This window comes from Choloepus didactylus, chromosome 6 (assembly GCF_015220235.1).
Source record: "Choloepus didactylus isolate mChoDid1 chromosome 6, mChoDid1.pri, whole genome shotgun sequence".
Taxonomy (NCBI): Eukaryota; Metazoa; Chordata; class Mammalia; order Pilosa; family Megalonychidae; genus Choloepus; species Choloepus didactylus.
This window is the reverse complement of record NC_051312.1, coordinates 99351232-99367252: the sequence shown is the minus strand read 5'-3', so window position 1 is coordinate 99367252 and position 16021 is coordinate 99351232. Positions and strand designations below refer to the sequence as shown.

The 16021-nt window shown below is 38.2% G+C and overlaps 1 protein-coding gene across 16 annotated transcripts in view; it reads left to right on the top strand.

The window, feature by feature from the left end:
• DLG2 (discs large MAGUK scaffold protein 2) overlaps window positions 1-16021 on the top strand; it is a 2332374-nt gene that overhangs the window by 1528964 nt on the left and 787389 nt on the right. For all 16 annotated transcript variants that reach the window (XM_037840899.1, XM_037840898.1, XM_037840904.1 and 13 more), the window contains one exon: window positions 11547-11600. In XM_037840899.1, the coding sequence (XP_037696827.1) occupies window positions 11547-11600 (54 nt within the window). The remainder of the gene's footprint in view (window positions 1-11546; window positions 11601-16021) is intronic.

Genomic DNA, 16021 nt, shown 5'->3' with positions numbered 1-16021 from the left:
GTCCCAATGGATGAAGTTTTCTGAGAGCTTGGAGTTGAGAGTCAGCCTGGGAACCATCTTTCCACTCTCCACCTCGTGACAGGGTCCCCCCACACCAGGAAACAACCTCCTCCATGACCTTCTTTCTCTTCCTTTAATTCTGTTTCCCTGTCTCTCCTCTATCCCGCAACAGCAAAATAATATTCCTCCATCTCTATTGTACCTGACATACCCAGTTGTAGCATTTTCCTGGGCTCAATAGGAGGCATGTTAAACAACCAGGACTCTTGTTTTGCAGAATAAGTAAGGGTAAGAAGGTCACCAGAAAACCGAGAAATCAAGAATAACAAATGCATTGCCACTCTGGGAAGCTAGGACAGCTGTGGGGCTAGGTACTGGTTGGCATTTTGGACCCAGAGATTTGTAGGCTCTTGGCTTGTGGAACAAAGAGTTCATTGCCTAGTAAATGACAATATACAAAAGCATCTGCAGAATATATTCTTTGGCAACAGCAAATGCCAACAGTATTTAGTTAACCTCTATTTTTCTAGTTCCCAATCACTTCTCCTTTTTATCTATTCTTTCTCGGTATTTTTCCTCATTGAAAATAAATCCAAGTAGAATGTTAATTTTTGAATGAAAAATGGGAGGGGAGGAAGATACAAAGGCTTATAAATGGTATCAAAATTTAAAATAAGGGAAATGAAGCTAAAATGGTATCTACTCTGACCCCACATAGCCTAATTGACATCTTCCAGGGGTAGATTTTAGAACAGAGTGGACAGCCCAGCATGTATGTGACCATGATACAGATTGCTAGTGGTTAAAAAGTAAGTTGAGCTCATGCCTCTTCTTAGTTTCTCTCCCTGATATTTTCTCTCACATAAAAGAACATTTCAACATTTGAAATATTTTAGTCTGTTATGATTTCAGTGTATGATATGGTATCAAATTATGGTAAGAGGTAAAATGAAGGCAGAATTTAGATATCAGTATTTTTTTTCTGGAGTTAAAGCTTATAGAACATGGAAAAAGGTAAGAAGGAAAGGAAAGAACTTGATAATTTTCTGCTCCCTCTCAGATCTTTCTGACTCCTTAAATCCCAAAGAAAAGTCTTTGCCACTGATAGCATAGCCTTGAAGCCAGAAAATTATCAGATTCATAGCAAAAATAAAATATAGGCTGCAGATAGAGCAAGAGTCTCATAAATAGATTTTGAGTTGCATTGTCTAAGACATATATGACCTCATCCTTTAGCCAATTCATTAGAAACTACTTTCTACTATGATTTTTCCAATTTAACTTGCTTTTTATTTCTACATGCCATTCTTAATGTCACATTGTCTAAATTCCTGTATCTGAATGATAAAGCAGAGATCATCTTTTCCCAGAGGGAAGAGTTGTGCAGCAAACCTCCCTATCTTTCTAGTATTTTCCAGCTGGGTAAAATGTATGATGAGTGAAATCAGATCCCTCGTGAAACATGGATTCATAGAGGTCATCCATTTCACTCTTTATTCCTCAAATATAGAAATAAATAGGGAGACTCAGTAAATTGCCTTCCTTTTCCTCCTGATTTACTGACCTTGCTGGATCTGAAACTGAGATTGCCTGATTCCAGCCACAATCCCTAGACTGGGATGTTTGTACTTCCAGGGAGAAAAAGTAACTAATTATTGATAACCATGCAGGAACTACCTGGTATATCAGGTTGACTCCATTATAAATAACTTAAAACATTATTTTTATATTAAAAAGAGATAATCATGGAGTAAAATATAAAACCGCCTGAATTTTTAAGATAAAACATGAGACTTCAAATAAATATCTAATTTTGGATGGGTCCTTTGGGATATGTGCTTACACTCATCTGGCTTAAAGGGTATTTTAGTAGGAAAGTTTGAGAAATGCTGTAGGATGGCATTCTGGTTTTTTATTTTTTATTTTTTTTTGTCATGATCTTTGAGTCATTGGCTTTTCACCAAATTCCATGCTTCCTCCCACCTCCCCAACTCTTCCTGCAGTGCTGGGTGGAATAATAAGTTAGGGCAGGGAACATTGCCAGCAGTTCCCTTCCTTGCTCTACACAGGGTGGCAATATGATAAGAATATGGATTTGGAGTCAAGAAGCCCATCTAGTAGCCTTGGGTCCACTAGTTAATAGTCAAGTGACCTTGGGCAAGTTGTGTAATAGCTCTATGACTCAGTTTTCATATCTGTAAAATAAGAATTATATAATCCATAGGGTTGTGAAGAAAAGTGAAAAAGATAATGGACATAAAGGACCTAGTATATGGTAGGCACAGAGAAGTCTTTCTGCTTATAACTGCTTATAACTTTTCTTAACCTACATGTTGTGGTTAAGAATAGCATCGTCTGCAGTGCATGATTAACTTCATATACTAATACTTCTACACACCAGGAAGTGTGGTACAAAAGCTAGTTAACAGAGGGCAGCCATGCCATTGGCCCTCTTTACCCATTTCCCCTAATTCTGCTGCCTCACAGGTTTTCTCATATATTTTTATCTCTTGTTGCCCCTGTACCATAGGTATAAAAATCAATTAACAAACCTCTTTTGAATGTATACTGCGACAAGCACTCTTAGGGATGGGGAGGGGAGGGGCAGGAGGGAGTGGCTGATAAAGACATAAAGTAAGGCATAGACCCTGCCCTTAGAACAGTTAGAATCTCAGCAAGAAGCTGTGAGTACCACACGTGAACCACTTAGCCATCAACACATAAAAGAAAAGAAAGAAATGTTCGTTAAGAATGTCAGGACTTGATGCTTTCAGGTAACATCTTTCCTTAAATGTGTATCATCAGTGTGAACTAAAGTAGTAAAGACAATGAATGCTGTAAAATTTGGGAGGGCAGGACAGATAGATGATAGATCTGGGGGGATGACAGGGAAAGCTTTCATGGAAGGGTAGGGACTTTAGATGATCCTTGCTGGGTGTATAGAATTTGGTTAGGTAGATGTGAGAGAAGACGTGGGGTCCATGTCTGATTCAGGATGTGAGAGGAGGAGGGAATGTACACAAAGGCATTATGGTAGGATGAGCAAGGTGCGTGCTAGGAGCAAGCAGCAAGTATCTGGCTTGACGGCCAGATAAAAGAGGGAAGGAAACCATGTAGCAATCATTTATTGATCACTCACTGTGCAAGGCCCTGAGACATGTCATACAGAAGAAATGGGCCCACCTTTTGCCTGATAAAACCAGGTTATTGATAGCTTGGTTAAAATTCTGGTACCTAAAACTGGAAAATACAACAGTATTACTAAGTTTATGGTTCTTTGATGGCTTAGCAACAAGGAGCAGATGGTTTCACATGGATCTTTCCAGGAATAGCACCACATGGAGTGAATCAGTGAATTAAGAGGTATGGTTATTGTGGCATGGGGCACGTTGACTAAACCACATCTGAGATTTGAGCTAATGACTTCATTTTTCATGGGATCTTGTGAGAACATTTGCATAAGTAAAGCAATTAGATGTGTGAAAGCTCAGTGCAAATCAGTGGTACTTGAGGCTTCATGGACTGATGGGAAAAATAAGGGATTAAAGTCAGAAGACCTGCTTCCAAATTTCAGCTTTGCTTCTCTATAGCTATTTGACTCTGGAAAATTCACTGACTCACTCTGAGCATCTATTTATTTACCTATAGTCAAGCTATAATTCCTCCAATCCTTCTGGGGTTCTATGAAAATCAAACAAGAAAGCATAAGTAGAAAGCTTACCCTATTTGCCTGGCACATGGTGGGTGCTTGGCCCAATCCTTCTTCGTGGGGAAAATTAGATGAACGGTGTCTGAACATGCTTTGTAAATTATAAAATGTGATATCGGTAGGTGATAAAATTATTAATTTGGTTTCAGTCTTGATCTGCTGACCTAGTTTCAGTGAGTCATTTAGTCATCTTTGTACTAAGTGCACAGTGAGGATATAGGGTGGTGGTCTGAAGAGTATTTCATACTTAACAGTTTAAGCAATTTCCATCTGTTTTTCCAAGTGACATTGATTGTAGCATTGATTGTAGATAAAATTTATAAAGTAAAGAAAACTATCTTTGTTTCCCTGGTCTCTACTTTCTGCACCTTATTTTCCAGGCTGCCCCGTTTTGCTGCACTGGGGAAAAAAATGATATGACCAACTCAGCCTAACTGAGGTCTTTAGGATATTATCCATTTGCTGCAAAATATTATACTACTATGCATTTTAAACAAAGATCTAAGGCAGAGGATAACACTTCAAAGGAATGAAATACTTAACAGTGGGTTTTCAAGGAACTGACTGGAACAGACTTCCTGGCACTTATCAAATCTTAATAGGAAGTAGAAGCAAATGTTTTTCAGTGGTTAAGATTACCCATTTTGAAGCAGACCGCCAGGTTTGACTTTTGAACCTGCCATTACAAGCTCAGTGACCTTGGGCAAGTCACTTAATACCTCTGTCTAAATTTTCTTACCTGTAGAGGAGGATATTCTTATTTTTATTACTCAGATAATTGAGGCAAGCAGTATTGAATTGAGTTCAAGTCAAAACACGAACCTGCCATTTTTTCTTCCTATTTTTTGAGCTAAGCTGATGGTAAACTAGGTAGGTAATCACCCGTGCATTTTAAGTGCAAGGTCTTGGCTTCCTCCAAAGTTGTTCCCTTGAAATATCCTGCCACAGCCATTAACCTACAGTTAAGCTTCAGCTAGCTAAAGCTGCAGGCATTTAACTTATTAACTCACCTACCCTGCTATTGCCTTGGGGGCCTCACCTGTGAGGGGATGCCCTGTGTCACTGCAGGTTAACGGAAAATCTGATCATAGGCCAGAACCAGTTGGCACTACTAGTGATGATGACTCAGAGCTGGACTGTATAGAAATGCACCCACCTGGTTGATCTTGAGGAGAAGGGGCATGAAAATGAGAAGAAAATCCTGGAAAGCAAAAATAACCACAGTAATAAATAAAATAACCTTCCTTCTATAAAGCATTTCTTTTACTTCACATGCATTATTTCACCAGCTAACTTCTTGGGAAATAGGTTAACTGCAAAATAGCATTGTCCCAATTTATAAGTGGGGTTTTTTAAGAGATTAAGGGACCTAGAAACCCTCTGAGAATTGGGGAATTGTATCTGAGTTAGTAAAGTGAGAAATTCTCTTAGGCTGTAGAAGAGAAACTAGCAACTTCCAGGGAAGAAAACTGCATTTTCAGCCTGATAGTCTGGGAAAACTCAGAAGAGGAGACATAGGTGATTGACAGCATGGGTTCTGAGGCTAGAGAAATATGGACTTGAAACCCGGTTATGACCCCTCTTAGATTGTGTGACCTTGGCAAGTGACTTAGCAACTTTGTGCTTCATTTCTTTACCTTTCTTCCTCTCTCCCTTCCTGTCTCTCTCTCTCCCTCCTTCCCTCTCTCTCTCCTTCCCTCTCTTTCCCTTCCTCTCTCCTTCCTTCCTTCCATTTTCCCCTCCCTCCTTCCTTCCATTTTTCCTTCCCTCCTTCCTTTCTTTCTTTTCCTCCCTCCCTCCCTCTTTCCCTTCCTTCCTTCCTTCCTTCCTTCCTTCCTTCCTTCCTTCCTTCCTTTCACAATGTTTTCCATAGAGCCTGGTGAAAATTAAATGAATTGATGTATCTTAAGTATTTCTCAGACTCCCTGGAACATAATAATAAAAATATTTTATTATAGTTATTGTTATTATTCTGTCTTCCATCTTGATACTAAATAATTGTGAGATCTGGGGCATGCCACTTTCTTTCTCCTTCTCTGTGTTCATATTTGTAAAATGAAAGGATGGAATCAAATGACTCTTAAGGTAAGAGCTTTAATTTCTATTATTCTAGAGTGTATTCTTTCTTCCTCTCTCTCACATAATCAAAATGTAATCAGTCAGTCATTTACCATACGTTTTCTTTGGAGCTTACTGGATTAATCACCCTAGGTGGGCTTGTGTCATTAGCCTTCTCCTAGGTCATGCTCCTAACTCTGGGGTCCCAGAATCTGGACCAGAATGAGGGAGAGTTCTGGGACCAGCTAGAATCACAGTGAGGAGAACTAGTTTGGCTTTGGACTGGCTCCTGTATTTTTGGTCTGCAGTGAAAATAGGATCTGAAGAGGTCTGGTAAAGTCTGATTCCATCCTGAGAGGCAGTAGGAATTATTTTTAAGATCCTGGACTCTGGAACCAGACAGCCTAGATTTGAAGATGGTCCTATTTACCAGCTGTATGACTTTGGGAAAGTTAATTACTTCTGAGCCTCAGTTTCATCACCTGTAAGATGAGAATAATAGTACTGGTATCATTAGATTATGTTAAGATTAAATAAGTTGATTTATATCCAGTAAGTACTGTATAAGTGCTTTCTCTTATTATTATCCAGCCTTGTGTTAACTATGAGGGGATCTAGGCCTCACTGGGTCATAGTACCATGAGCCTCCAGGTGGTGGGGATGCTCAGCCAAGCAGTTACAGGTTCCAGAGAAATTGTTCAAGTAGGATTAGGACCCAGCCAACACCTAGGAATGTGAGGCTTCAGCCAAATGGTTTTTGAGAAAGAGGGATTGGGAACAGAGGATTTCAGTCCCAGCAAAGAACTAGAGTACAATTCAGGAAATCAAGGACATGCCACGACTTTTTAATTTCCAGAATAGGCCAATATGATGGAGGGTAAGGGGACAAAACCTAACACAAACTACAGTTAGCCTGAATCCAGCCTTTGGCATATCCAATTCAGAATTGAATGCTGTAAGTCCCATTTCTGAGCTGATGGGGTGCATTCTTGGCACTCTGATATTCTCTTTCCCTGGTCAGTATTGGCACATGGTCTGGATGGTGCTTGCCCTGATGGTGGCCTTCTCTGTAAACTGCAAAGCCAAAAGCAGATAATATAGACAGTAGTAGACAATTTGAGCCAGCTAATATTTAGTTTGAGGTTCCGAGACTTTTGCTCTCTCAGTGAAATCACAAAAAAAAAGGACTCATTTTAAAACTTTCAGTGGTTTCCACATATATAAAGGTGTCACTTTTTGCTCACTCTTAAGGCTTACCCTTTAAGGCTGAGAAGATAAGCTAAAGGCACTGGGCCTCTAAAGCAGCTCTCACATTATTCTTGCTTTATTTTGCTTCGTATTTAACTTGGGATACTGACAACCACCTGCCTTTTACTTGCATGTCCCAAGTCAGTTGAAACCCTGCACACTTCCTCCCATCAGTGTTGCTGTTCAGTTCTTACTGTAGCTAGGATACTTGACTGCCTACATTTCTCTTCTCTTCTGCCTCAATTCCTGGATCTGGATCCAGTCTCTTTTGACCTTCCCAATATTAGTCTACACTCATCAGTCCTAAGCCTCTCTGAGTATGTTCTTTGGTTGACTGGCTGCTGCGTGTACCGCCCCTGCCAGCACCTGGCTTGAGGAGAGTTCCTCACTGCAGATGACCTGGTGACTACCTACCCACTTATGTCACAGGTATTTTCCAAATGTGGCAATTCACAAATATCAAGGAATAACCACATCAATCAGGATCAATAAACTCCTTTGACATTTTTCATCTCTTATATAGGATTCTTTATTAGTTAGATTATTTTAGTGGCAAGCAAAAGAAGCTTATCTTTCACTAGATTAAGCAAAATAGTTGATTTAATATAAGAATACTTGGATTTCCCATGGAAACCAAAGATAGGAATGTGGCTAGGCTTCAAAATAACTTGATCTAGTAATGTAAATATTACCAGTATTCTCTCTACTCCCTTCCTGCTTCTCTGTGATTAGCTTTCTTCTTCCCTCTTACTGTAAATTTGCTTTCTCCACATGGGAAACCAAAAGGCAAGCCTTTTACATTTTATAATTTGGTTGATCCAAGAAAGATTGACTTACCACATCCATTAGAGTATCAAAAATCCTTTCCTAGATTTACATGAAGACAAGCCTTGAAACATCTGATTAAAAAGAGATTTTTTTCAGATTTGTTATCAATCTTATTTGAATTAATGGAGATAAATGTTGAGTGTGTCTGCCACCCTATAGAATATTATTCAGTTATGTATAACTACACAATGGACTCTGATGCCAGAGACTTGGAATATGGGGGCCTATATGGATGGAACAGGACAGGCCTCACATACCCCAGTCTACGAAGGGGGAGGAGGATTAGGTAGGAATCTTTTGAGCCACTGGATTGATTTACCCAATTAAAGAGGATATGAATATGGAGAGAGAGGGCATGTACGGCAGGGCAATGCAGAGTAGAGCTTGGACAGAGCTTTCAAAGTAATGAGGGAATTGGTTTTAAGACCCAGAAACCAAACTAGATCAAAATAGGCATAGATTCTCACAGTTGCAAAAGTGAGCAAAGATAACAGGACACAACCTGAGCCAAGGGAAGGTCTGAAATTATCAATAGGTGAGAAGACCATGGGCCATACTTGGAATTCAATAAGCACTCCATGTTGCTGCTACTCTGGATTTTTATTCTCTGCTGATGTTTGTACCATTGAGTATCTAAACTATTATAAGAAGTTCCTGTGATAGCAGTTTGTGAGGGTTATTAGGATTCTAGAGCAGAGCAAAGGAGGATCTTCAGATAGCAAGGAAAGCATCACAGTGGTGTAGCATATGATTCAGGACAGCCCACTATGGCTTCTTCTTCACACTCACACCAGGGAGTTGCCAACATCAGATATATGTGCATGTGTGTGTGTGTGTGTATGCAAACCACATATTCTGTTTGTTCATATATTTTTAGTGACTTTTAGATAGCTAGGTATTAATTGTGGCTTTTAGATCTTTTTAGCACTGAGAAAGAGCAATAAGATTTCCACATCACACTGGTTATACTTGAAGATTCATGACCTCCACATCCTGCACTTATGAAATGCTTAATTGCTATTTCATAAAAGTTGGATTTAGCTAAGAAATAGTGACTAGTTAAAAAAACAGAATGTGATACTGGATATTGGAAAGGGAGTCACGGTCTTGTTGGTAAGGTAATGGATTTTTAGGTTATCTTAGAAATGTTCTCCAAAACTTACAATGTATTAGTTTCCTTTATACTCTCATCTATGTTTTATAGCTCTATTTAGTCAATAATTCCTATGGTTTGTTGCATGCCTTGGTATACCCAAGTGTTGTGTAGAATTCTAGAGAAGTATATGATTCTTGTCACTTTTAAATATAGAGTCTGATTGGAAAGACCAAAAGTGCATACATGAAATGGAAAATAGCATAAATGACATATATAGGAAATGGGATTAAACCAAATTAATATAATATATAAATGAAAAAATAAAAGTAAGATGGAATCAAGGCCCCACAAAACTATACTAAAGAATGGGTAGAAAATAAATATTGGATGTGGTACTCAGAGAGTTTTCAGTCTGGTCAAGGAGACAAGGCACAACTGTTTTGGGGAACCATGGAGAACCAGATAGAAAGCATAGAAGAGACACCATGAAAACTAAAATAAATTAAGATATCACCAGATTAATTTCAACATCTAACATGCAAGATCCTGAGGCATCTATGCCCTTGATTTCAAGGGTCGTCTTTGCTTTACCTGGGCCTTGTGTGATGATCCAGGTGTAGGAATTTCAGAACACTGCAGGACTAGGGACACTTTTCTTGTGACAAAGGCCTTCAGATCCTGGGCTCACAGAGTAGCTTAGTGGGGAGAAAAAATATTTTGAAGTTAGAAAGGTCAGTATTTCAATCTCAGTTCTCATTTTCCCCGACCTTCAGTTTTCTCATTTATAAATGCAAATAGTGATAATAGTACCTCTTCAATATGGTTTTGTGGCGATTAAATGAGAATATAGATTCATGTCTCATACATGGGCATGTAATAAGTATTTAGTAAATTGAAGTTGATGTTGTTATTACCTTTAACATGAGAGATTATCTCAGAATACAGGATCTAATCAAGCCTGTTGAGTACAACTGTGGCCAGTAATCTAGGTACTGAGGATTCTGTGTGTACAAACAGTTCACAAAGTATCAATATATCTTTTCAGTAATTCCTCTGTAGGGATACTTAATAATAATTTACTAATTTTGAAATTTATAGTTTACAAAGCACATTCACATGTATCATGTCATTTGTTCATCAATCTTTTGGGAAGGTGTATATTACTATTTCCATTCTACAGAGATCATACCACCAAGAAACTGCTGAGCCCCTAAATCATACAATCAGGAAGTTTCTGAGCCCCCAGATCATATGAGCAGAAAATACCCAAACTTGACCACAGGTCTTCTTACTCCAAGCCTCATGTTGTCCCCTGTACACCATAGGCCTCTTAAGAACCACTGTTTTTGGTGGGTCCAGTGGAAACTGTTTTCTCCATAGCCCTTATTTCCCCACAAGGTTCTTCCCATTGGGAGTTATAAATATATCAGGAACACCTGCCTATTTGGCCTACTATGTAGCTACGTTGATCAGGGTTATGCTCATCATGCACAGTGTTTTTGGTTAAAACTTGGAATTTTGTTTTGTAGAATCTACTGTTTGCCATTTGTTTTATCACTTGATCAGGATTCCACAGGCACAGATTAGCATTAAAAAGCTGTTAACTCTGTTAACTCCAGAGGGCACAGCTAATGAAATGTCCCAAAAGTTGAGCACTTGCCAAAACCACCGTGTCGTATAGGACAGCTCTCGCTTAATCATGATGAGAGTATTCTCTCTATCTAAATGAAATCTGTAATTTGGGAAGGAGATTAAAGATCCTTTGGGGAAGGAAGGAAAAAGTTGCTGTGAAAATTCTAGAAACTAGAAAAGAAAGATAGGTCTACTTAATATTCATGAAGTCAGGTTGATGCAAATAGAGATTGCAATCTCTTATTTTCTAATGACTTTGCTTGTAGCATTTCTATATCAGCTTTACTCGACTTTAAAGGGAATGACTATAGGATGTAAAAAGAATAAAAATAAAAGAAGACAGTTTAGCGTATCCAATATTATTTTTGCCATTTTTGACTAACTTTTAATTTTCTGTCTAAAGATTTCTAAGATATGTAATCAGCCAGTGTGTAAATGATGAAACAATATGCAATATGCATGGTAGGTAAATGAATATGTAAGATGCCAATAAGCAAACACTTCTATTTTGCATTTAATACAACTACTCCCAAAAGGCAGTTTAAAGAGAAGAGCTATAAATATCAATTTAGGTTTAATTTTTCTTCCTTGAGAGAGAAATCAGATTTCTCTAGCAAAGCCCTTACTATTTTATAAAGAAATGCTACAAATTTTAACTCTCACTCAATTTATTAGAAAGCCTTTCCTTATACACAGCACAAATCTTCACCTCTCACAGTGTTGGGAAGAATTAAGAGAAAATTATTTTAAGTCCTATTACTTTCTTCATTTCATTATGCAGTAAATGTAGCAAAAAAGAAAAAAAAAAAACTATTTGGGGGAAAGAATCACCAGCTTTGCCCCCTCAGTGCCTGACACAGCACTTGTATAGGTCCTCAAGAAATGCCTTTTGAGCTCTTTGTTAAATAAATTAACAAATTCTATCTCTGAACAGATTATTTGTTATTTAATTTTTTTTCTATGTCTCTCTTTTAGGCTAGCCCTGCTCCTATAATTGTCAACACAGATACTTTGGACACGATTCCTTATGTAAGTAATATTTTTAAGATTTTCTTTAAAAACTACAGTGGAACTTAATCAGCTGAATTTAAAATTCAATTTATATTGTTTCATCTAATCCAGATAATCTTATGAAATGATACATAGAGTGTCATGAGTTTTCTTTTGATATTTGTAAATCTCTGCTTAGTCTTGCAAATATTTCCCTCTTTCATTGATTGTTTTGTAAAGCATGAAGGCCTATCATGTGAAAAAAAATCATAGAATATTCTCTTCCAATTATTTTAGTTTTATGGGTGTTGCTTATGGCATAGATGGACAGACTTTTTGGGCTTTTTGTTAAAAGAATACCCAGATCAACTTCTACAACAGATCCTAGGACATAAGTGAGCAATAAATATTTGATGGATTTTATTGCACTTCTAATACAAATCAGAGCAAAGTTTTTGTGAGGGTAATGTCTATGTACATAATGAATCGTATGGCTTTATAAAAGTATGGAGATTATGATATAATAAGATAAGGTGGATCAGTAAAGCCTGAGATCCTGGATCTGTGATACAAACCACCATGGGAGACAGGCTGGGCAGGGGAAATTGGAGACAGGCAACAGGCCACAGTGGGGGCGAGTGGTTGGCATTATGGAAGTGCTGTGAGTCTTCAGGAGGAAGCCCTGGCTAATGGGTGGAGGGTGGCAATCTGAGAAGACATGACAGGCACAGCTTCATTCAGACAGGGTGTTTGAAGCAGGGAGTAGGGCTGTTGGGACAAGAACAAATAGATTTCCTGAACTTCGATAAAATGAGTGAATGCAAGTAAAAGCACTTAGAACAGTGCCTCGCAATAAGTAAGTGCTCAGTAAGTATTGACTGTTGTTGCTATTAGACCCCAACCTCAAATACCTACAAGAACCCAGCAAATCACCGACACAAGCCAAGCAGTTTGGGAGTGGGGGCTTTGGGGAATAAAGAGAACATGTCCCTCTTAGGGGAAAGCTGCCACTCATCTCCAGTGGATTGTTACTATCGGGGAATGGGGCCCAACGTTTCAAATGGTCCAATTTTTTCAAGAGAAGTTGGAAATTTAATTTTTATGTAAAAATTTCCAATTTTTAAATACAGGAAACTGATACTTAAAAGTTCAAAGGAAACAAAGTGTGTCTAGTCCATAGGCTGCCCATCAGAGAACATCTTCCTTAAAGGAACTGGAGGTCCTGAGCAGGTTCTGTAAGACAGGACTCAGCCACAGGGGACCAGAATGCTAGAACTGGAGTACAAGGTTGGGACTTGATTACAGGAACAAGCGACTAAAACTGGGACACAGGGTCAGGACAAGAATAACAGTCAGCTTAACAATGCTGAATCACTTGAACTACTGAACTAGGGCTTCTTAAATCTTTCTGAAGATGAACATTTCCCAGATGGGAAATGGGGTTAAACTTCTTGTGAAAATCGAGTAACCCCACCTCTGGAAAGTAAAGGGCACGGTAGAAGGAAGTTAAGCAATGCTTTAAAGACGCAGTGTCCATTATTCTAGCTCTCATTCTTCCTCCCCTCCTTTGCTTAGCAAGCATTTATATTGAGGTTACAATACACCTGACATTGTTTCAAGTACCCTACAAACATTAACTCCTTTTATCCTCAAAACGACCTTATTAACATCTCCATTTTACACATGGGAAAACTAAGGCAGAGAATAAGTAAATTGTTCAAGGTCTCACAGGAAGAAGCAGAGTCGAAATTTGGACCCAGATAGCTGACTCTAGGGTCTGAGGGCTTATAAAACTCCTGTTACACTGCCACTTATGTTTCTTTCTTGCCTCCCTTGTTTTCTGCCTCTCAGCTTGGGCACAAAGTTTGCTTGGCTTCCTGTGGCTTTGAGTGGGAGACAACTTGTCACAGAGGCTTTAGTACCCTCAAGGCAGGGATCCATGTACATATTAAGGAATCCTTGTGTCCCATACAAATCTCTTTACTATAGACGTCTTCAAAACTAATGAGCAATGCTTTGAAGAAATGGCCAAAGAGCATAGAGACTTGTTTTTATAAGTGGGACTGCTTCTTTGTGGTGGATCTGTATTATTTCAACACCTTCTATTTGGATGTTCAGGTCTTAACTTCCAGATGCCCTCATGTCCAAATAATTTATCAATAAGGATTCTGTATATACATGCTTAATTGGTATTTCAGCCAATCAATCAGTTAGTAAGATCAGCAACAAATAATAAATTAACCAAATTACTCTCATTCCCTTAAACACCAACGTCGTATCTGATTTTTAGTTCTTTGGAGGGCTTGTGTTTATAATCATCTTCAACTTTTTGAACTTAATGCAACCCTCTTTATGCTTATTTAAGATCCAAAGATCTTTAGAGTTTGCTGAGCAGCTTGGTCTGATGAAATTGTCCCAAATCTCATAGCAGTGTGTCCTTGATCAATTCATTTAACCTTTCTGGACCTAAATTAATCTATAAAACAGGAATTAGAATACTTACCTCAGAAGTTATTGTGAGAATCAAATAAGATTTTAGTTATGAAATCATGCTTTGTTAACTTCTGATTGATAGGGGTTTATTTATTTTTCATTGTATTTAATAAACACCTGTGAAGTACCACATGCTAGACTCTGGGGGGGGTGGTGGTGGAAAATATGACTGTTTTCCCCCACATAGAATAAACATAAATACATAGCTATTAGAAATGGCAGATTTAGTGCATAGCCATTAATGTGGTTATGCTTTGGGTACTGGCAGAGGACCAACTCTCCCCTTTGTTCCTGACTCACTGGGTAACCTTGAGCAAATCACTGTTCCTTTTGCAGTCTATTTTCTCATTCCCCAGTGTTCTATACTTTGTTTTCCTCTTTCTTTCTCATGTTCTAGTTGTTAGCATAATTCCAGCTCTATTTAATGAAAAATGATTTCAGAGTTCCCCAGGGCATTTTAGTCAAGTTGCAAAAGAACATTTCCTTTTTTAAAAGTATTACCTTAATGACTGAATTTAACTTATATATTAAAATCCTTCTCAAAAATAATTTCATTACAAGTAAATATATTAATTTTGCTGATTAGCAAATTTGCTTTTAGAAATACATAGTCTTTATGGGAAAGTTTTCTTGGCATACATGAACACAGTGATTGAATAGCTATTGGAAATCCATGAGGTCAAAGGTAATTTTTAAGTAACTGTCTAATAAAGTACAAAAGATATTCAAAGAATTATCTGTGCTTTTTTTGTAGAAGGTAAGCTAAAGGACATTAGAGCTCTTAAGGTATCTTTCAAAAGAAAGGGCCAGTGAGGTTATTACCTGAGAAGGCTTCAAGTAAACTCATTCTCATGTGACATCATTACATTTTAGGGTAGGGATAGGAACTTATATGTAGCATAGCCCAGCCTCTTATGCAAAGCAGGAATCCCCTATGTAATTATCAATAGTAACTCAAAAAGAAGCAAAGATTAAAACATTCACAAATTTAACACTCTCTAGTTTCTATTTTTCACTCGGTCTTTTAATTCCTCCCTATTATATATTGAATATTGTTTTATGCCAGTTTCCTAAGGCTGCTATAACAAATTATAACAAATATGGTGGCTTGAAACAACAGAAAGTTATTCTTTCACAGTTCTGGAGGCTAGAAGTATAAAATCAAGGTGTCCAGAGGGTCATATTCCCTCTAAATGCTCTAGGGAACTATCTTTCCTGGACACTGCCTAGCTTCTGGTGGACTCTGGCAATCCTTGAAGTTCCATAGCTTATGGCTGCATCACCCTAGTCTCTGCCTCTGGCTTTACATGGCCTTCTTCTCTGTGTGTCTCTGTGCCCTCTCTTCTTCTTTCAAGGACACCAGTAGACCCACTCTATTCCATCTTGATCCCTAGCTAACTATATTTGCAAAGCCCCTATTTCCAAATAAGGTCACATTCTGAGGTCCCAGTGGATATAAATGGGATTGGGGGCACTATTCAATGCATTACAGTCAGATACTGAAAGTACTCTGTTCTTAAGAGAGTTCAAGCTGAGTAGAGCCTGTTTATGATCTCTTAAGTCCAGCTCCCTGAACATTGCCTTAATGAAAAGTCCCCCCAGTAGGTACTCTGTGGCCCATTTACATGGCGCACCTCTTTTCCCAACACACATTTCCACCTCAGCAGACCCTTCTATATTGAACACCATCCAAATAAATCCCATTTTTTCTGCTTTAGAAAAATAAAATTAAGAGGTTCTAGAAAGCCCACTTCTTCATCCTTTTCTAGCATTCACATTATAGTTTGGTTTTATTCTGATCTTTCTTACTGAAAAAAACACTGTAGGGAAGAGTATACTCAAGAATCACAAGTTTTAATCTCATTTAGGAACTTGAGGTTCAATTAATGTAAACCCCTCATTTCTAAAGATACAGATATTCTCACTCAACTAGTAAGTGCCATTTACTGTTACCCCATGGAATGGGT